Here is a 23,353-nt window from a genome sequence, read left to right on the forward strand (position 1 = left end):
ATGATAGCGAAGAACTTTCTCGATCGACATATACCAATATTTTTGATGGACGAAGGATCGTAGAGTTTTCAGTTTTGGTTGATCATCTAGAGCGAGGATGTGTTGTGTGCCATAAACCACTAAATTTAGCAAAGTTTGTAAAAGAAAAACAGTATGGTCTTGCGAGCTTATTGTATATAAAGTGTACCTGCTGCAAGGAGTTGACTTGTACCAACAGGGAAGAGACACAACATTGATGCAAATGGCCAAGGTCCTTTTGATGTGAATACTAAACTTGGCGTTGGTATGTATATGAAAGTATATGATAGTGTTGTTCTATGCAGAGCAATGAGAAATGCTCTGATATACCATTGCAAGACTGCATTATTGGATTCTGTGATACTCTACCTATGTTGAAGAATCATGCATCTTGTAATACCACAAATTCAACTCCTCGTGCTAGAAATTTTAGGCTGTACGTTCGAGGCACATGATGCACTTGAAGACTGTACATATCTACAGAAACTTGTCGAACATCACAGTACAGATTCCTGTTATTTGAACTTTCAGTGTGGATTATATGATGCAAGTTGTACTCCAGATGGAAGACTCTAAATCTAACTTGCACACTTTGATGCCCTTGCTAACAAATAAAACAGTGTCTGAGAGCATGGTGAAAAGGATGTCTCTCTCTGGTCTTTCAATGTATCATCTGCAGTTAGCGTACCAAAGAGAAGGCTTTGATGGTATACAAAGTGTACTGAGTGAATGTTTTCATGGAAAACCAAGAGTAACAAAGCGCAGGAACATTATTACATCTGTTGTTGACTTTTTGAAAGAAAGATAACTCTTTTTCATACATGATGTAAAGACATTTTCTTTTATATCAATGATTATAATACTGGATACAGCACATTTTTATTTATTTATTTTCCATCTACATATCTACTGAATGTTTTTATGTGCAGCAGTCAAGTGTAATCATACTCTACTGAATACAAATTAGCAAAACCTTGAAGTCACTTCTTTTTCCTTATATTAATCTTTATGGGTGATAATGCATTATCTTTGAAAAACGCATGGAAACAATACATATAAATGCTTAATTTATGATTATAATCATTAGTATGAGACTGTAAAATGTCATTTGCTTTAAAATTTACACTTTCAATTTTTGGTACCTGAGGATCGGAGAACCTTAACATATGTAGGAAAATGTTTTAAAATCTTCTTCTCAAGAACCATAGTGCAACTGTTTGGGATATTACTATGCATACATGTACATCCTTAAATAATGGAGATTCAAAAAATTGTAACTCCCGGACAATTGATGGGCACCAAGAGGGGTTCAAAATTTAAACATTTTAAAAAACATAAAGGAAAAGTTTAAAAATTTTCTTCTCAAGAACTACAATGTTTTAGTTTGTGGAATTTCTATGCATGCATCCTTCTGTGACCACGCCCGGATGTCTGGTACATAACTAGGCGATGGTGCACGTTCATTTGGGGAATTAAACTCAAGGGGAATAAGTAAATTAAGAATACACAAAGTCCAAATGGCAGGATATGAGAAATGTTTTATTAAAGATTGAATGTTAAATAATCCAATCTACACACGCAGGTAACAACATTAATGAGCAAGTCTTGTTCCTAACTGTAATTTAGAGGAGGGGGCCTAAACAGATGAATTAGAAATTTGTCTCCTAACACTCTACATGATTTCCTAGCTTCGTCCTACATCCTTTCAGTCCGAAGTCTCAAAGCTAACTCTCTCTAAAAGAACTAATGTACAAGAATTAATTTCTCTATGAATTGCCTAAGGTCAAGTTATCACTTAGGGCTAATCAAATAATTAAGTTATCCTTTTGATGTGAAGAAGTCAAAGTGGTTTTGTTTACCCTAACTAACACCTATGAGTGCCCAGTGCCATGAGCAGTGTCACTGACAATAAGGATTAACAATTACTGTGAAATCACTAAATATTCTAGGGGATTAAGAAATAAACAACAGCTTGGACAACCTTTAGAAATAAATAGTAAGGAATGCTTTAGATGTCAATAAGGAATTGCTAAGTATGGGAACAATTATAAGATAAGAATAAAGTAAAATAAAGTAGACTATGAAAATATATGCTAAAAGTTATCAAAAGTGAAATGGATGTCATTTCACTGGTGATATGCTCCCCCTACTTCACAAAAAGATTTCTCCTGAAATCTCAGAATACCATAAGTCAGTCCTGCCTTTTTTTTCATAAATGGCAAAATTAATAACATATATTATCTGATACATGTAGCAGGTCAATTATTTTTATGAAAATATCATTAACCTAAAGGCATAGGGTCAGTATAGATAATAATATCCTAAATTTAAGAAATGTCTAAACCAGGAAAAATATACTTTAAAAGTATTAATTCCTAAGGGCGTGGATTCCTTATTAATTGAATGAATTCTAAACTATAGCTACTATATACATGTATATACAAGGGCCCATTATATAAAAAAAAATTGGAGAAAGAGAAAAAAAAAAATATCAAGACTTGCATGTACAATGCATAAGAAAAATAGTAAACAATAGAGCTATACAATTTAAAAGATGCTATTTCACTTTACATTGTTCATAATGAAAATATAATGTCTCTCTGAAAACAGCATCATAAATGTCACATCAGTCCATGGAATAATTGGATGAAATGAATAAGTCATGTTTCACATAATCACGAAAGTCTTTGTATTGGTTCTGTATTGGTTTGTTGATTTGCATTTGGTTTTCTTTTGTAATTTGTACTGTTGATTGGATTTGATGTCCTCAGACAGGAACTGCAGCAAGTGGACGTCTCCACAAAGAATTTCTACCAGTATCTGGGAAAATTGCAACCTGGTTCCTGATCATGACATCCCCTGAAGGAGTTCCATCATGATAAACAACAAGTCATGACATCCCCTGAGGGAGTTCCATCATGATATACAATAAGTCATGACATCCCACCAGTAGGGAGTTCCATCATGACAAAAAAAAAATATATATCAAAAGAGCTATAACATCCCATGTTTGCTATAGGAGTTCCATTATAGCTTATATTAAAGGTGTTCATGGCATTGGAAACAGGATGGCATCGGTTTATGTTGACCTGGAATCTGCAAATTTGGGCATAGGACAAGGCATGATAAATGATCAATCAGTAAGCACAACCACAAGAAATCAACATGTGACACAACGGAATTACCTATCATAGATTACTTATAGAAAAGAAAAAGAAATAGAATAGTATATGAGATACAAAACTTTGGCAAAAATGAATTATGATTTTAAGGTATAAAGAAAAATTATTCTGATGGAAAAAGTAAGTTTACTTGATACTGAGATAGAGCATTACGCCGTTCCCCAGCAGTTTAAGAAACTACCACAGCTTCCGCTGGTTCATAACTTACAGGCGTTCTAATGTTATTCAGTAAATTAAACAAAATTCAGAATCTTTAAAGAAAAACAGAAGGGAGAATTATTTTTAAAATATTGGGAAAAAAAAATTTTTTTTTTTTTTGAGTTGTGTATATTTATCCTGGGTCCTTTGAATTTGATGATAATGTGCTGCAGTCACACTACCTAGCACTATGTACAGGACACAGAATAAATATCAGCTGACCAAATTGGGAAAATGTAATAGTCTAAGAGTGATTTTTGAAAAATTAATTGGTATTCAGCTGAGAAATTTAGAGGTTTGCATTTGTATGGAAGAGTTTGACATGATCATAGAGTTTTGTTTTGAATGCTAAAATGCCTTCTGGTGAAGAGTTACAATTTTTCAAGAGCCTGGCTTTTGAAGGAGTAAGATGATGCATGAAAAGAGTTGGTCTGTGTTTAAAGAATAAGACTCTGGATACAGGAAAGTATTGGTTGATGTTCCAGTTTACAAACTCACATCCTTTCCCTGATATACAGTCACTGATTTCTTGTTCAAGTTTTCTGAAGAAAGGCTTGAATAAATGGCTTGGAACTTGATAAGCATACTTTCCGTTTGTAGTAGATCCATCATGATTTTGGAGGTCAAACATGATATGTGTGCCTCTTCGGTCAATGGAAGCAGTGTGGATCTCTTGTTGACTCTTGGGAGGGAGTGAAAGGGCTTGTACAGATTCCTGTTTGTTAAAATGTTTTTTGTTGGGTCGCTTTCTTTTCTTTCCCTTGGCATTGTAGAGGGAATGGAAGGTATCTTTAAAGGATTTTGGGATTTGGTTTCCGTCTTGCCATGAAGTTTGAGCTGCACCTTTGAATTTGATCTTGTAAATCGGCTTCCCTTGATATAGGCTATATTCAAGAATTTTGTCTATTTGGTCCGTAGAAAATGGCTTCGATTGTTTTTCATTTGGTTTTTCGCATTTTGAATTTCTTTTGTGTTTGTTTTGATTTTTGGCTTGATTTTGTGGTTTAGAAGATGATGGTTCAGGTGGAGGATTTTGATGCTGGGGATCATGAGCTGCATTTCTGATGCTTTGGTCATCATCATTGTCATCATTATTCTCTTCAGCATCATCGTCATGGAGAAGCTGATTTTCATCATCAGCCGGAAGTTGATCAGCATCAGCTTGATGCTGGTCACTTGGAGGAGGAATCTTCTCATTATTTTGGTTGTCCAATTCTTCAGGATTGAGTACAACATCTTGATACTCCGGTAAGAAATAGTGAGGTCTATCCTCAGGACTATGGTAAGTTTTTAGTCTTTTGGCATGTACTAGACTCTTCAAAATCTTGTGGTCTGAATTCCTTCGGAGTTTAAAGGTATGGTTTGGTCCTTGGTAAATTACTGAATATGGGCCAACCCATTTCTGTAAAAGTTTGGGAGATTTTCCCTTAGGAACATGGCTGCAGTAGAGCCATACTGTGGAGCCAACCATGAAGTCTGGTTCTTGTGCACGCTTATCATGCTGCTGAGTGTATTTCTGTTGATGTTGTCGAATGTTTTCAGCAGCAACTTCTCTGCATATTTTAAGTTGTTCCAGAACACGCATCAGATGTAACTTGGGTTCATGTGCCATGGATGGTTTTGGTGTCAGAGCAACATCAACAGGAAGGCGCATCTTCTGTCCAAACAACAAGTGAAATGGTGAAAACATTGTTGATTGTGTGGCAGGTGTAGATCTGTATGCCATGAGGACAGCCGGAATAAACTTCACCCAGTCGGATTGGTCCTTGTTACAGTATGATCTTAGTGTTTGGCTGATAAATGAGTTCATCCTTTCACAAGCAGCATTTGTTTGTGAGTGGTAAGCACTTGTATAGTGTCTGGTAACTTCAAAGAGTTCACAAAGGGCTTGGACTAATTTCGACATGAAATTTTGTCCCCGGTCTGAAATAAGTGTCCTTGGTGCTCCGTATCTCGCAAATATTTCAGCAAAGAGTACTCTGGCAACCTCAGTGGCTTCCATAGATTTCAAAGGAAAGGCCTCGCACCATTTTGAGAAGCTGTCAACAACTAAGAGAAGGTACCTATCTTTGTTTGGCGTTATGGGTAATTCCAGGAAATCCATGTGCCATCTGCTGAAAATATCCTCAATAGGGAGTGGTCTCAAAGGGACTGGCTTCTGATGTTTAGAGTTCTTGGACTGTTGACACGTTTCGCAAGTTTTAATGTATTGTTCAATGTCTGAATACATATTTGGCCAGTAGTATTTGGCGCGGATAGCAGCATACGTGCGCTCATGTCCTTGGTGTCCGCCACCAGCAATACAATCATGATATGAGAGAAGAATATCATTCCGGAGGGGTGCAGGAATGCAAAGTTGTCTAATAAGACTCTGATCAGGAGATTGGTTTTTAGCACGTTCCTTGTAAAAGTGAAAAAGAAGTCCATTAATAATTTCATAACGGAAGGATTTTGCGACTATTGCGGTAGCTTGCTTAACATTTTGCGGCAAATTTTCAGTTCTTTTGTAATCGATAATCGCTTGAAAGTCTGGACAATTTTCTTGCAGATGCTGAAGGGTTGGGTTGTCTGAAATATGATCATCATGTTGATCGGCTGTATTTAGGGCAAGAATTTCAGGTTTCCTTGGCTGATTGTCTTCTGGATATTCAAAGGTTGTGGCAATAAACTCTTTTGTGGAAGCTTCAATGGATCCAATGGCTGGCAAGTCATCATCTGATGGAGAACATGGTTGGTCTGAAGGTGGATATTCACGACGAGACAGACAGTCGGCATTCTGGTTCTTAGTTCCTGGACGATGCTGTATCTTGAATTTGTACTGCTGAAGGAATAGAGCCCAGCGTCCTAGTCTGCCTAATGCATCCTTATTGGTATCCAACCAACGAACTGTGATGTTGTCAGTGAAGACTGTGAATTCAGCACTGGTAAGGTAAGCCTTGAAGGTTTTGATGGCTTCAATCAAAGCAAGTCCCTCTTTATGGTTTATATGCCATCGTTTTTCTTGATCCCTGAGTGCACGTCCTCCATATGCGATAACATTCTCAAGTCCTTTTGAGTTTATTTGTCCCAAGACATATCCAATGGCAGCATCAGAAGCATCCACAGACAATACAAATGGTTTGCTAAAATCAGGAAAGACAAGGATGGGTGCTGAAGTTAATTTTCTCTTCAGAAGATTGAAAGCATCAGTGTGTTCTGGTTTCCACTGGAATTTGATATTTTTCTTAAGAAGATTCAATAAGGGAGCACAGATTTTGCTATAGTCTTTGATGAATTTCCTGTAATAGTTGCACATCCCAAGGAAGCTGCGGACATGTTTAGAATTTCGAGGTTGTGGGAAGTCAGCTACTGCAGCAATCTTAGCTCTGTCTACTTGAACTCCTTTCTCAGAAATGATGTGTCCAAGGTATTTTACTTCTTGGGCAGCAAAGTGGCATTTTGTTGGCTGGAGAGTAAGATTGGCTTTACGAAGTTTTTGAAAGATAAGATCTAAATGCTGTAAATGTTCATCAAAACTTTTAGAAAAGACCAAAATGTCATCAATGTAGATAAGAGCAATTTTCCAATTTAGTTCCTGTAAAACTTTTGTCATCAGCATCTGGTAGCTTGTAGGAGCATTTGTTAAGCCGAAAGGAAGTCGTTTGAACTGGTAAAGACCTTGATGTGTGATAAATGCAGTCTTGTGTTTGGTTTTCTCATCCAAGGGCACTTGCCAGAATCCACTAGCTAAGTCTAAGACACTGAACATTTTGGATTTAGAATCAGCTATTGTGTCAAAAACTTCATCTAATTTTGGAATCGGAAAGGAAACAAGCTCTGTGATAGAATTCAGTTTCCTGTAATCTACTGCAAATCTGTATTGTCCATTAGACTTTTTCACCATAACGACCGGACTTTGGTAAGGAGAAGTTGATTCCTCAATGACATCATTTTTCAGCATTTCTTGAATCTGACGTTCTGTCTCCTGGCGCATCTTTGGATTCTGGGAATATCTTGGGGTGCGGACTGGCTTATCAGTGTTGGTGATGATAGAGTGTGTGTGGAGGTTTGTTTTACGAAGTTCGGTGGCATCTTTGGCAAATACATCTCTGTTTCGTCCAATCAGATCTTGGAGTTGTTGAGTTTGAGCAGGAGAAAGATTTTGTTTTTCGATATGGATTTGCAGGGTTTTGGCGATAGATATATGATCTGTAGTAGAAGCCTTTGACTGACTGGTGTGAGTGTCAGAGGAGTGTGTGTCAAAGCAAATAATGTAATTGTTGTCTATGTTGAACACTTTAGAAACTACAGAATTTGCTTTCAATGGAACTGATTTTTTCAGAGGATTTAGTATCCTATATGGAAGTGTGTTGTTTAGACATGTAGCAATGCATTTGCTTCCAACCAGATTCTTGTTTGTAAGAAGGTTGACTGGTTCAAGGAAGACTTGTGAACCATGAGGGATGTTCGAGACAAGGAGTGAAAGTGTGCTTTCTGAAAGGGGTGGTAACATAATATCTGATTCCGTTCGAGCAAGAGAAACATGTTTCTGGTTGTCATGTTGGATATCAGGTGTTGAAATAGAGGCAATGGTTGTTTCATTGTGAAAAGACACATATTTATGGGTAAGATCTATTACAGCGTTGTTTTGTTCTAGAAAGTCTTGGCCTAAAATGATAGCGTGGGGCAAATTTTCCAAAATATGAAAGGTATGGGGCATTTTTAAACCATTGACATCTACTTCAAGATCTGTTTGACCAAGAATAGCATGTGATGTGTTGCAAACACCTGTAACAGCTGAGCGATTTGATTTGTAAATATGGGGATTTTTGAAAAGTTTCCTCAAAAGTTTGTTGCAAACAACAGAAATATTAGCACCGGTATCAACAAGGGCATTGATATGAAAGTTAGAGAGCTTGATTTGAATTTTGTTCTTATTGGTAATTGCAGCTGAAATAGTAGCCAAAAAGTTGTTGGGATTTGAAGTTTGTTGGGACATTGATGGGATTTCAAGTGAGGGAGCCATTATCAGTGATAAAAACAGCTAAACAATAATCAATCTATAAATGTCAAAAATAATAACAATAGAAAGTTATCTAAACTGTGTCACATGTGATAAAAGTGGCTGTACTCACCAACAGGAACTGGCACGCTGTCTCTGTATGGATTGGTCTTCTTTTCTTTTTATAAGAACGTTAGAGTCACAAATCACAGTTTTTGACAGCACAGAAATCCTGCAGAAATCCTAAGAGTCCCAGGATCATGGATGTTTACATCGGTTCACTGTGAGAGGAATTCCATAAGATTTGAACCGGATTCTCGACCACTCTGTGACCACGCCCGGATGTCTGGTACATAACTAGGCGATGGTGCACGTTCATTTGGGGAATTAAGCTCAAGGGGAATAAGTAAATTAAGAATACACAAAGTCCAAATGGCAGGATATGAGAAATGTTTATTAAAGATTGAATGTAATAAATAATCCAATCTACACACGCAGGTAACAACATTAATGAACAAGTCTTGTTCCTAACTGTAATTTAGAGAAAGGGGCCTAAACAGATGAATTAGAAATTTGTCTCCTAACACTCTACATGATTTCCTAGCTCCGCCCTACATCCTTTCAGTCTGAAGTCTCAAAGCTAACTCTCTCTAAAAGAACTAATGTACAAGAATTAATTTCTCTATGAATTGCCTAAGGTCAAGTTATCACTTAGGGCTAATCAAATAATTAAGTTATCCTTTTGATGTGAAGAAGTCAAAGTGGTTTTGTTTACCCTAACTAACACCTATGAGTGCCCAGTGCCATGAGCAGTGTCACTGACAATAAGGATTAACAATTACTGTGAAATCACTAAATATTCTAGGGGATTAAGAAATAAACAACAGCTTGGACAACCTTTAGAAATAAATAGTAAGGAATGCTTTAGATGTCAATAAGGAATTGCTAAGTATGGGAACAATTATAAGATAAGAATAAAGTAAAATAAAGTAGACTATGAAAATATATGCTAAAAGTTATCAAAAGTGAAATGGATGTCATTTGACTGGTGATACTTCGATTATGTAGATTCCTAATTGGTAAAATCGTGACCCCCGGACCAATACTGGGGCCCCAAGATGGGGTCAAAATTTATTAAAGAAATATAAAGGTAACATGTTAAAAAATCTTCTTCTCGAGAACTACAATGCTTCAATTTGTGAGATTACTATCATGCATACAACCTTGGATAATGAAGGTTCGACAGTTTTAAAATAGTGACCCCTGGACTAATACTAGAGACCCAAAATGGGTTTAAAGTTAAATGTAGAAGTACCGGTATATATGGAAAATGTTTAAAAATCTTCTTTTCGAGAACTACAATGCATCAATTTGTCAGATAACTACGTCAGCACCCTCAAATAGTGTAGATTCGAAATTATAAAAGCCGTGATCTCAATCTAATACTGGGGCCCCAAGAGGTGTTCAAAGTTTAGCATAGAAATAAAGAGGGAAAATGTTGAAAAATCTTTTTCTAGGGAACTATAATGCTTCAGCTTGTGAGATAACTAGGCAAGCATCCTTAAATAATGTAGATTCCAAATAATTAAAACTTTAGCACTGGACTAATACTGTGGCCCCAAGAGGGGTTCAAAGTTTAACATAGAAAGATATATTGAAAATGTTTTTAAAAAGTTTTTCTCGAGAACTATAATGCTACAGTTTGTGAGATTACTATGCAAGGATCCTCAAATTATGTAAACTCTAATGTAGAGGAACCAAGAGTTATCTTTCTTGTGTTCTGTACAGTCTGAGAGTTATTCCTCTTGAAGTGGAACTCTGCTATGTTCAGTTTTTCAGGTTGTGTACGTGCGGTCCCACCGCAGTGCTTCACATTTTCATTCCTATGTTACTATTTATGTTGTTCAAGCCAACCATAAACCTCGGACCATAACTGGGTCCCGAGAAAGGGGTTCAATGTTTAAAAAAGAAAAAGCATATGCTACGAAATGTAATGTTACAAGGAACTGCTGTTCAGGTGAGCGATGTGGCCCATGGGCCTCTTGTTTATTATACTTTCACGTTAAATGCTGAAATCTGATTGGTTTAGAGGCAGTTGATAATCACTTCTATTACCCTCAGCGTTAGCAACATACTTAGCAACGGGTAACACAACGAATTGCTACATGCACATAAATTATGCGCGTACGGTTTGCCATAGAAAATGCTTTTTTCAGCGAGTTTAACTAATGTAATTGAAATAAAAGTCTATTAACGTAGATCGAGTTATCTTCAGAACTACAATTTGATAATGAAATTTATTGTATCTTGATCAATATTTCAATTTGTTTAAATTTAATTTGCATTAAATTTTGCACAAGTTCAAATACAGCTTTAAGGTAGGCCTCTACTCAGGATTTTTGTGGTTAAAGTAATGATGTTTTTCAGTAGAATAATACCTTACGTAATAAAAAAGCTCCAATAATACATGTCTTAACTATTTACTTTTACCACTAGAGTCTCCAGAAGATGCATACCCCCTTCTTCGATTACATGATTTCAACCAAAATCATTATTTGGCTCATATTAAAAAAATATCAAAGCAAAACAAAGATTTAAATGTTTTAATTAATCATTAAATATGTAAGAAAGTAATAACAAGTGTGATTATCATTATTTGATTGATTAAAATTGAATTTTGAAATGAAATGTTACAAAAATCTAATGAAAAATTCTATGGTCAAAACACCATTTTTTAAACTTTAAAATATTAGATTTGTGTCTACTGCAACTAAATGGTAAAAAAAAATATAAGACTTCACATGCTTCTTTTTTTCTACGACCTTTGGAACACATATACCCCCTTATCAAATGCAGCTAAAACAATTAAAAATTAATACATCAGAAAACAGCATTTTTTTCTTTGCTTTGATAAACCCAAAAATTCTTCTTTCAAAACTACATGTATTGAGTACAAATTAATTTTTTTAATAAACAGTACCTTTCCTCTGCATATATAGACACAAACGTACTAAAATCTTAGTACAAAAATTCACGATTTCCAACTTTTTGACTCAATAAGATCAAAACCTTTATAAACTTGTAGACATTATTTGCACTTGACTGCTTCTATCAAATTCAGAATTATCAATTAAACATTAAAAATTAGGCCAAAAAATGGTAAATCCGAACAAATATCTTTTTTTGATTTTAAAGCTTATATCTGCTAAATTGATGATGCGTCTGAGTACGGATGACCACTTTAAAACAACTTTTTGTTCGATTAGAAATTATCATAATTATAAGCATCCTGAACACCGAAATGTAAAATATATTCTATAATTGTTAATTGGTCAACAGCTGTACAGCTCACAGACACATACAAGACAATTGATACACAGTTTTATACCTGTATACATATAACGGGTCACTGGACACAAAAAAGGATAACAAGAGCATGCATTCCTGATATATTAATTCACCTAACGTGATGAATTCTTTTACATTTGGTGTTGACAGTAGTTGAATTAATCTAAAGAAACAGGGTTTTTACTACGGTAAAGCTTCTCAAAGAATTTTTCTTTCAAATTACAATTTAAAAGATTACTTTGACCCCTATTACTTACCCAACATAACTAGAGTACTCTCTTTCTCCAAGTCTTTTTCTATCTCTATTTTTCTCTCTTATCTCATAATTAAGCTTTAAATACTTCTTCTCAGATGTTGTTATTCCTTTTACAAACCAGGGTTTGCAGAAAAAAAATATTGTGCTTGTTAATTATGTCCCCTTTGAAGAAGAGAGGCCATATTGCTTTGCTGCTGTCTGCATGTCTCTCCGTCGGTTGGAATGTCGGTCGGTCGCACCACCAACAGTTTCTGTTCATCTTCTTCAAATGATGGATATATTTAAATGAAACTTAATATACAGGTTTATCATGATAATATCTAGGTCAAATAAGATATTGGGTATCATTAAGCATTTTCCGACAGAGTAATGCCCCTTGGACATAGAAAAAATTCCAATTATTTGCAGTTTCTGGTCATTTGCATTGCAGATGATGCACATATTGAGATGAAATTTGCTATACATGTTTTTTAAGATAATATCTAGGCCAGGTTTAATTGTAGGTACGATTGAGCAATTTTCACCAGAGTTTTGCCTCTTGGATGTAAAAAACCAATTAATTTGCAGTATTTTTGCTCATTTTCTTTGCAGATGTTTCAATTATTTACAGTTTCTATTCATTTTCTTCACAGATGTTTCAAAAGGATGGGGGCATTAGTGTTTTACAAACATCTCTTATCATATTCATATTGATGTTAATTTTGTATTGCAATGTTTGCCGTAAAGGCATCATCTACGCTCTTTGTCATGCAGGGATATGAAACAGTAATATCACATAACAGCCTTATTTATCATTGACTACATGCTATTTAGACAGTACATATTAAACTGAACATTTCATTTAGTCTAACAATAATAAATATATTAAAATAGCATGATCACTGTAGATTTGTGCTTGTGCACCGTGATAATGCTATGTGTGTTAAAAATTTACAGGAAACTGAAGGTTGCTGATTTCCATTGCAAACATAAGGGGAAATAAAATTACTGACTTTAAATATTTAAACAATGTATAGCTTTTTTTGGTGAATCGTTAGGAATATAAAGGGGTGACATTGCAGAACAAGTACACAACCAACGTTATCTGAGGTGTGAATTGTATTATTTGTAGAATGCCAATTGGAGGCAAAAATTGACAACAGTCATGGAAATGTCAGCCGCAAAGAAGCGAAAACCCCCAGAAATCAATAGGCGTGTCCTCCCAGGAGGGGTGTTGATTGAAGACCTCCGCCCGGGGTACGGGTCAAAGGCAGAGGAGGGAGACAAGGTAATGTTACATTCATTGTACACAGTGGTGTAATATGTAATACTTACTGTGAACAATGTATAATACTCTTTGTACACAGTGAACAATGTAATGTAACACTCATTGTACACAGTGAACAATGTAATGTAATACTATTTGTACACAGTGAACAATGTAATGTAATACTATTTGTACACAGTGAACAATGTAATGTAATACTCTTTGTACACAGTGAACAATGTAATGTAAGAACATTAGAGGGTATTTAGGAAGTCGCAAAATAATCAAAAACAAAACACAACAAAAAACAGGGCTTTGTTTGTAATATCTAAAGACTTGCTCAATTAAGTGTAATGTAAATTCTACTACATGTATTAAATTCTGACTAAAATGATGTCTCTAATGTGAAATGAATATTTTCTTCTACCCTTATGCATGCTTTCCTTCCTCATTTTGTTGTAACTCCTATAAAGACCACTTTTGAGTTTTGAATGATAATAAATAAAGAAGGACTAAACAATAAGTGAACACTGATCATGAATGACCGGTGAGGGCAAAGTGAACAGTGAGTGTGAATGGAGCAGAGAGCACAAGTGAACACTCAATAGCAAAGTGAGCGCACGGAAAGATAGGAATTAAAAGTTGAACGTTTCAGGGACTCTACTGATGATGAAAACAAGATGCCTAATGCAATATAAAAGTTGAGTTCTATCACCTGTGACATAAGTTTCCAGTTCATACCTTTATGTATTTAGCCATTCTTTAGATCACTTTCAGACACATTTCCTTTAAAAAGCAGGTATATATGTATTTTTATTTATTAATTTTAAATTATATTATATGTAATAGGTATGCATCTGCAAAAAGACACTGCGTCAGACAGGAGAAAAGAAAAGTTTTAGAAGGATAATCAAAATAGAAAAAATCAGCTTCATTATTGGAAAAAGGGAAGTGTGTAGAAAGATGGAAAGCGGAGTTAAAGGTAAGAAAATGCCCTTGAACTTAAATCAGATTTGAAAGGTAAGAGATAATCAGAATATGCTGACACGTGAAAAATTGTAATCAGTGAAGTGTAATTAAGACAATGGTTTCATACCAACAAATAAAAAGCGGACAAATTGTTGACATTAGTTACACAGATCTGAGATTGAGGGGTTGATCTCATTAGTTTCTAAGGTGAAAGAGTTGAGGTGTAGTTGTCATTAGTTACACAGATGTAAGAGTTGAGGTGTAGTTGTCATTAGTTACACAGATGTTAGAGATGATGTGTAGTTATCATTAGTTACACAGATGTTAGAGATGATGTGTAGTTGTCATTAGTTACACAGATGTAAGAGTTGAGGTGTAGTTGTCATTAGTTACACAGATGTAAGAGATGATGTGTAGTTATCATTAGTTACACAGATGTAAGAGATGATGTGTAGTTGTCATTAGTTACACAGATGTAAGAGTTGAGGTGTAGTTGTCATTATTTACACAGATGTAAGAGTTGAGGTGTAGTTGTCATTAGATACAGTCAGTTGAAAGAGTTGAGGTGGAGTTGTCATTAGTTACACAGATGTAAGAGTTGAGGTGTAGTTGTCATTAGTTACAGTCAGTTGAAAGAGGTGTTGGGCTGTGTTTCATTATCAACATAGAAGAAGTAAGAGTTGTTTTAGTTAAACAAATGTAAGAGGTGAAGTAATTGTTATATTAGAAATGAGAGTCTGTACCATTAATACAATGAGAAGTTGATATTTTAAGTAACCCATGCATTGTATGTAACAGGATATTGTCATTTGATAATAATTTAATGAGAATAAAAAAGAAGCTTTCATTCTTTTAACAAATTATTTATTATGATAGATAATTGTAATTACACCAGGGTATTTATTTTTGTCCAGGAATGAAACAAGGGGGAAAGAGGAAGCTAGTAATTCCAAGGAAAAGGTGAGTTTTTGCTGAGTTTAAAGTTAAACCTTTTTATTGTTTGGAAAAATATATCAATTTACTTATTGTTGTGACAGAGAAATGTGACACAGCTGTGCTACGCCTTAGACATGCCCCTGATAGTATTGTAATGATACAGATTTCATTGTGAGAACTAGACGGCCTAATGTCATCCACTCTACTTGTTATGGTATTGAAACATGAGTATAATGAAAAATAGAAATAGGAGCAGAGTGTTTAGATGTGGGTACTGTGGAATCATTAAATTTCATGGGGGCCAATTTTCGTGGATGGCTTAAATATACATAGGACCAGAGTGTTAAGATGTGGATATATAAAAACACTTGTTTTATGTTTATACTTATCAATACCATAGATAATTTTGTCATAGCCACCAATGTCCCATCAGCCAATCAGTGATAAGCATTGCTCATACAAGGTTAAGATTAATGACAGAGATAAAAAAAAAACTATATAAAGGAGATAGAGATAGAGGGGGGGGGGTATTATGTTATATTTTTTTTCAATGGCAAAAATAGTAAAATTACGCATCTTTTGCAGGATGTTTACTTTTCAATAAAAAAGATTAGGAGAATCACTCAATACATTTTTATGATTTAATGTCTACATAACGAAACAGTGGGATACTCATGTTAATATGTGTCTATTGTATACATATTTTAATTATATAACTTTATTTTGAAGCGGAGCTGACGAATTTGAAGTGGAATTACTTACTGTCGGGTAAGCCATATTCTTACAATAACTAGGCATTAGTATTTTCCAGAATCTCTCTCTCTCTCTCTCTTTCTATTTATCTCTATCTCCTCACTCTCTCTGAACACAAAAGCTGTTTCATGACAGATAACTGATGGGGCAAGAAAGTATATTGTATTAACTTAATGAATGCCAATTTAAGTTTATTTAAGTTCTGCATGTCTTAAACTATTAGAGTTGAATTATAATCATTAGTCCAAATAAGTAAAAGCTAAAATGTATGGAAGCATAGGCATCCTTAGGTAGTGTTGATTCATTTTTTTTTTTCAGTCATATTCCCAGGGGGTTAGGGTTGGACAACAATTGGGAGTTAAATTCTGTCATTGGAATATGTTAAGTAATCTTTTAAAAAATCTTTCTCTCCAAAACCATTCATTCAGAAACGCTGTTACTTGTGTGGAAGAATCCAAATGTAGTTAGATTGAGGTTTGTTTTTATTGTGATCCACAAGAGTAAGTTGGGACAATATGGGGGATTGGTAGTTTGGTAAATGTTCACACACAAATAAATAAAAGAAAAATTCTTATAATAAAAACTTTTTATAGAGAAAGTTTTAAAAATCTTGCTAAACAAGATTTGTATTTGTTAATTTTTAAATTAGGCCAAAAAGATTTTTTTTTCTTTGGAATTGCCTCCCGCTTCATGAAAATACCCCCGGCTGATAAATTTTATTAGCAAAAAATAAAGAACTTTTTTTGCCCTTTTTTTCCTGACAACATCTGATTTGACCAGAAATATGGCGATTGCTCCTTCACCCCTGCGAATGTTATTGTCATTCAAATTTTAGACCACGTGGTTTTATTTGACCCTTTCAGTTTTGCAGTAAAAATCGTACCTCGTGTATAAAGTCTATTTCACAGTATCTAGGTTCTTGTAGTCAAATATAAAATCTAGAGGTTTATTGATTTTAAACTTTATCTTCATTAATTGGTGAATAAAATGTGTTCTAGAAATAAATGTGACTATACAAAAATTTGTTTTTGTCTGCTGTTGCAACAACGTACCTGCTTAAAAGAGATCCCTCCTGATGATTAATTTTCGATCCGCGGCTGACCTAGTAATAATATCAATAGTGAAACAGACTATAACATTTTATGCAGAATGTTCCTTGAAAATGGCTCGATATACTAAGTTTTAATGCAAAACAGACACCCATTATTTTTTTTTAAATATGGTATTGCACACCACAAGCATCAGACATGGCTATGATTTTATTAAGCAACTCAATGTTTATGTTACCAACCACCTCACACGTGGTTGAACGCGAACGATAACTCTGTTCTGAATATTATCGTTTAATATAAATAACTGCTAGATGGTGAAATAAGATATACATTTAAAAGCTTTTCCCGTTTTAACATAAATCAAAGTAGGATATGATATGAAAAACGACCAGTACTTACGTATTTTGAGAATATTATCCGAACACTTATACTTCTGCTCGAAATTTCACAGGAACTGAACAAATCTCGGTGAAGTCTCGTGAACTTTCATTCAAGCACCTCTGGATTTATTACTTACTTAGCAACGATAAAGAAAACATTCCGAACACGTTCGCAGTGGAGTCCTTAGGCGAGCGGTATTGCCTCTTGTTGTCTTTTCTTTTAATTTTGCATTTAAAAATTCGTTGATTCTTTGTCTATTTTAGGTCCAATTCTAGTGACGGCTGTTGACCCTCCTCCCTCGCCGACAAGATGTTATCATTACTTATTGCATGTTTAATTAAAACATTACATAAAATGACTGTGTTATAAATTTGGAACATTTATATACCACACTTGCACGCATTTCTATTAAAATTTGTCTTGATTTACCAATTCCATTACTTTTTATTTGAACATTTTATCCTCTGAGTATCCTGTGTGTGTTGCAGTGTTATAACTGCCGTAGCTTTCAACACACATTTCAAACAAAAATCTTCGGAATGTAAATATATCCAAGTGAACCTTTTTTTATACCCCCACTCCGAAGGAGAGGGGGTATACTGTTTAACCCTTGTGTGTCTGTCTGTCCGTACGTAACAAAACTTTCTGTCGCATTTATCTCGGCAACTATTTATTGCAGAATTGCTTGAAATTTTACACAGTGTTTGTTAAGGCATGCCATATCGTGGGATATATTTTTGTACCAATCAGACGTCAATTTCCTGTTAAATGACGACTTTGTTTATTTATCGCAGATGCTTGAAATTTTTACACAGTATTTGTATAGGCATGCTATATCGTGGGATGTATTTTTGTACCAATCGGACTTCCTGTTAAATGAGTACTTTGTTTATTTTTAGCCAAACTTTTCCAACAAATTATTTCTTAAAGATTTCTCAGCAATTATTTATCGCAGATGCTTGACATTTTAACACACTATTTGTTTAGGCATGCTTTATTGTTGGATATATTTCTGTATCAATCGGACGTCAACTTCCTGTTAAATGTCGACTTTGCTTATTTTGCATATTCACAACAGAGCAGGGGTATCACTAGTGAGCATTGACTCACATATATCTTGTTTACTGTTAATTACTTATAATTTCATTCTGGTTGTAACGCGACAATTGATTGGATAGAAATAAATAGTTAAATTTGTATAACCTGGGTAGCACGTCACAATGCAACAACGTAAAAAGACGCACAAATCCGCTTGACATTACTTTCGAATTTGAACAGATCAAGATCATTTTAAAAGTAAAAATTTTAATTATAAGAAATGAACTCGGTACCTACCCAAGATCCTCTCGTATAACATAAATTATTCTCGTATAACTTGGGTTGGGGCAATTCATGCTCTTTTTGATAATCAGTTACGCGGATTATGGGCGTAACTGCCACAACCCAGGTTATACCCGTATAACTAAGATAGACAAAGATTTTTTTTATTGTCGTCAAACGATAAGCGCATGAGATAATCATGGTGTTGTCATAAAGAAGTTTTACTTAAAAAATATACATCAAATTTGAAAGTTCACTGGGATATGAACTTGGTTGGAATGTGATCAAATCATGTGAAGCCCGAAGAACTTTATGGAATATTTCATCATGTACCAGCCAAAATCATATCCCAGTATTCTTTGGCTGTTTACTAGTATAATCAAAGTACTGAAGAACTGACGGGAGTTGATTTTGTCGATGTTTTTTATTTTAAAATCAGTGATATGTTTTTTTGCATGACAAGTACACGTAGACGTAGTTTCCAATTTGAATTGCGCATATTTTTATAATATGAATTTTTGAACTTTTTCGACTAGAATGTCGAGAAACCTCCATATGAATCATGTTAAATAATATTTACAATAAAATTCATTCAATCAAAGTATGTATCAGTGGTAGAAATATTTCTCAAAAATTGTATGGATCCAAGCAATATTGAACTCTAGTCTCGTTCAACCAAACGCTCGGCTGACACCGTAAATCTCCGACAAGGGTTTACGGAGACAGCCGAGCGTCGAGTTGAACGAGACTATATTAATATTGAACTCGGGCGTAGGAATACATACAACTACAAAAAAATATTTAAATTGTTCGTACCATTTAAAATCTGACTATTTTAAAGGTATTTGTAAATAAGTTTCCTTGAAAAACAATGCTTTAGCATACATTACATCGAATTCATCAATTATTTTCAAGAACTAAGTCTTGTCAGGAGCAATGATTTGTGCTGAGGTCCAAACAGTGTTTCACTTTCGGTTTGTCCGAGTGACTGCATAGGAGAGTTGATTAAAAATCAACTCCCAAAAATGAACTTATATTTATGATAGAGAGTGGCAAATCGTTCAAAATCATTTATGTAAGGGTGATTTTACGTTCACAATATTGCAACCATCGAGCGATAAGCGCGTGCGGTAGTTCTTGTGATGTTATGATGAAAGTTGATATAGAATTTAACGTTTTCGCTAACCCTTACAAATATAGGTTCATTAAAAATGCAAATGTAAATATTTAGTCTGAATGTTTTTTACGATTTCTATCGGGAATTTTCAATTTAATTGATCTGACTCCCCTGTCGCCAGCTTTCCTTAAGTCTGAGTTTTTACCTCAAGTTAATGCACTATTCTGTTAAGGATTTGAGTTGAATTCTGAGTTGAGGGATTTGAAAATGTTGATGAGGTTGGGGCCTAATTACTTTTCTGTTACCGAATCTTCGCTAGTCAAGGGTTTTCGGTCCACTTTGCTCCCCATAAACCCTTGGCAGATTTCATCACGAAAACTCGTTGATGTGGTGGCGCTATCTAGCGAGGAACTTGAGTTGTTCCCCTTGCATAATTACATTTTAATCGAATAAAAAACGGGTTACACATAATGGCATTAATTCACCTTGAAAACATGTTGACTACCGAATATTGGAACATAATTAACGAAGTTATTAAATACGATTTAAGTAATAAGCTAGGGAAAGCACGGAATGTTTTATTCATAGTATTTTGTAAGGACCCATAAAACAAAGAAATTAAATAAAACGCAGCTCATTGAACCTTTCAAAAGAATAACCATAAGCAGGAATGTAATATATATCGGGATAGGCAACTTCTACATTCGCCATTCTTCCTATGCTATCACTTGTTAAAAGCACCGAATGTTTTACCAAAGATCACACGTGTTTTCTTTTAAAGTTCATATTTACAAGCTCTGCGATTGGATCAGCTACTCGCAGCTGCAGCCAATTATAAAACGGAGCTTGTTCTTGAGTTTTCGTAATGAAGATGCTGTTACCAGGGAAAATCAGGTGTTTCTGTGTATTCGGCGACAATATAACGCTTAATTTGTAAAATGGAGTTTGTATTTGTTTTAGATCCGTTTATTTGTGTTCTATGTCAGATAAGTATCAGTTGTCCCTGTTACACACGACTAAACGCACCTTCAATTAGAAGAGACTAGCACCTCTGATGCCCAGTGATTTTTACTTTGTTAAAAAAAAGTGCTATACCGGCTTAACTTATTTTGTTTCATAACAAATTGCGAATATCTTTTCAAGTCTTCCTAATTGTTTTATATCTAAAAGTTCGCTCTTAGTATCGTACATGTAATAGTCTATTTTGGGATTAATAGCCCATTTTAAATCAATATTTTGTTTATGTAATTTGCCTCACATCAAAGAAACTGCTCACGATTTACCTATTATATCGTTAGGAAATAAGAAATAACGCTGATTATAATAGTTGAAATACATAAAAATCCCTTTCACATACTTAATGTACGTAATTATGAAATTTAAGGATCGTACAAACCGGAATAATCTTAATCGTTTATTTGTACCACGTTGACTTTGATTAACAGTAATTGACACGTGCTGAAAACTACAGATCTTCGTCCGACTACGGTCATCATGACATATGAGGTTAAAGGGACTCTTTAAACGGAACACATCCTCACTTACTCGATATTTAATAAATGGTTTACCAATTTCGGTTCATTTTAAAATGAACACACATGAATATGTCAAATAACCGCTCAAGTGGCCTCATTTACAAAAATGAATTTAGGATGTAGCAACTCCTATGATAAACACGAAAAATACAAGCTTACAAAATAATCATTCTGGGTATTTGTTAAAAACTTTTGAACAATTATTTCCTGGGAGAAGTAGAAAAGACTTACATGTATTTCTATCAAAGAACATGTCCAGTAGAATTTTCGCGAGCCCTGCATGTGTTTTGTTTACAGTAAATACGCATGCGTAATAGGTTGCGATGTAAATATGTGATAGGTTATACGTAATTATTAATTTTAATGAAAGAAAGGAGAACTTTGTAATTTTCTGAAATTTTATACATCTATGGGTAGTAAAAATAAATGCTCTATCTAACATGGATTTTATTCTTTATTTAACAGTGTAAAGTAAACACAAATAAAACAATCTTATGAATATCAACTTTAATTTTTACCATCATTAATTGTAATAATTTTCACTGAAAATAATTCAACAACTCAAATGATCAAGTGGTAATAAATCATTATGCATCAGCATTGACATATGAACACATCTTATTTTCAAAAATAGACAGAGTATAAGTCAGGCACACATTTACTTTGAAATAGTTCAGAAAATACTTGTTTGTACCATTGTATTTAACCCAAATATCCCTATATATAATTATATATAATTTTGAATTCTATTTAATAAGATTTTCAGTTTTAGTTGAAAGCCAGCTCTTCTTTTCTATGGAACAAAGTGGTTAACATAGCTGTTTATCTTCAAGGATGAAAAAAATTCTGCTAAAGAAAATCATCCCTTGTCAACTATAGTATTTGTTGGTCTGGGTTTTTTTTCAAGTGCACTTTCACCCTCTTCTTTTGCGAAATTTAAATATTTCAAGCATTGTCTCTGTCATCTGTCTGGTATGAATATTTTAATTTTTGTGTAGACATGGTAGATTTTAGTGTCCATCCTCATTTAAGATGATTCATTTGGCTTGCATGTGACACATTTTCTGTTTACAACTCACTAAGTTATCTGTAATAAAACAAAGAACCTGTTATAACTCATACACCTTTCCATCCCCTATTTAATTAAACTGTCTTGAAAACTCATACAGTAAAATATTTTACTGTTATAAGTCATTTAATATATGTGTAAAATCTTGACTTTTTCTAGCAATATGGTACAAATAGTTGATTTTATGTGAATACAACATTAATTACCAACATATAGAATAATAAGAAGACTGATCAATTATTCACACAAGATACATTTAAACATGGATTTGTATACATGTAGCTACCATATAGTCTATACATGTATGTTAATACATTTTTCATTAAAAGTTTATTGTCCTTGATGCACAAACACTATGTACAATTAGCAATCACGTATACATTTTCTTTGTCATGTTTAAACTTTTATTTATAATGTTGTGTGCATTGACATGTTAATCCGAATTTTCACGAAGATCTACAGCATCCACTATTTCTCCCGTTAAAGAAATGTTTGCCAGTAGAAAATAAGAAACTAGTAAAAGTTGTCACTTACCATGATAATGAACTAAATAAACACTTCTATAATCCAGAAACTAAAATCCATAGTCGTCTCACTTCAGCTCCGTAGACATATTGGATGTAAACAATGTAAACAAAATACCGTTTATACCTCCTTTCGTAAGAGAGTCATATCAAAGGGAGGTAATTAGAGTAAAACTTGCACGTTTCCAGGTGTATAAAATCAGTATTTATTTATAAACGGGTGACTTGCCTAAAGATTTTTTAATTGATTCTTCTAAAACAAATGTCATAATATAAATATGTAGTGTTAGTTAACCTTGACATGGTTGTAGAATTTTATAAAAGTGCACTGAATTGACTGGTGTTTGCATGCAAAATTAACAAGATAAAACGGGTATAAATATCAAAGGATGAAGTAAATGTAAATTCTTAATGATGTTTAAATTACAGCAAAGTGTTTTGAAGTATAAAAAATTATTGATAGAGTTT

At 34.2% G+C, this 23,353-nt stretch overlaps 1 protein-coding gene and 2 long non-coding RNA genes across 3 annotated transcripts in view; 2 read left to right on the forward strand and 1 right to left on the reverse strand.

The window, feature by feature from the left end:
* LOC117683938 (uncharacterized) overlaps nucleotides 1-15,184 on the forward strand; it is a 17,778-nt gene extending 2,594 nt beyond the window's left edge. The window contains exons 2-4 of the mRNA XM_066074172.1: nucleotides 13,095-13,250; nucleotides 14,079-14,211; nucleotides 15,113-15,184. Coding sequence (XP_065930244.1) covers nucleotides 13,095-13,250; nucleotides 14,079-14,211; nucleotides 15,113-15,162 — 339 coding nt within the window. The 3' untranslated portion in view covers nucleotides 15,163-15,184. The remainder of the gene's footprint in view (nucleotides 1-13,094; nucleotides 13,251-14,078; nucleotides 14,212-15,112) is intronic.
* A 676-nt stretch (nucleotides 15,185-15,860) lies between these two features.
* On the forward strand, nucleotides 15,861-17,744 carry LOC136272136 (uncharacterized). The gene is made up of 2 exons (XR_010710074.1): nucleotides 15,861-15,902; nucleotides 17,584-17,744. It is a non-coding gene; the product is annotated as an uncharacterized lncRNA (long non-coding RNA).
* A 4,040-nt stretch (nucleotides 17,745-21,784) lies between these two features.
* On the reverse strand, nucleotides 21,785-23,312 carry LOC136272456 (uncharacterized). Its single transcript, XR_010710463.1, has 2 exons — nucleotides 22,896-23,312; nucleotides 21,785-22,379 (listed from the first exon to the last, which is right to left on the reverse strand). It is a non-coding gene; the product is annotated as an uncharacterized lncRNA (long non-coding RNA).
* Nucleotides 23,313-23,353: the final 41 nt, after the last annotated feature.

This window comes from Magallana gigas, chromosome 10 (genome assembly GCF_963853765.1).
Source record: "Magallana gigas chromosome 10, xbMagGiga1.1, whole genome shotgun sequence".
NCBI lineage: Eukaryota > Metazoa > Mollusca > Bivalvia > Ostreida > Ostreidae > Magallana > Magallana gigas.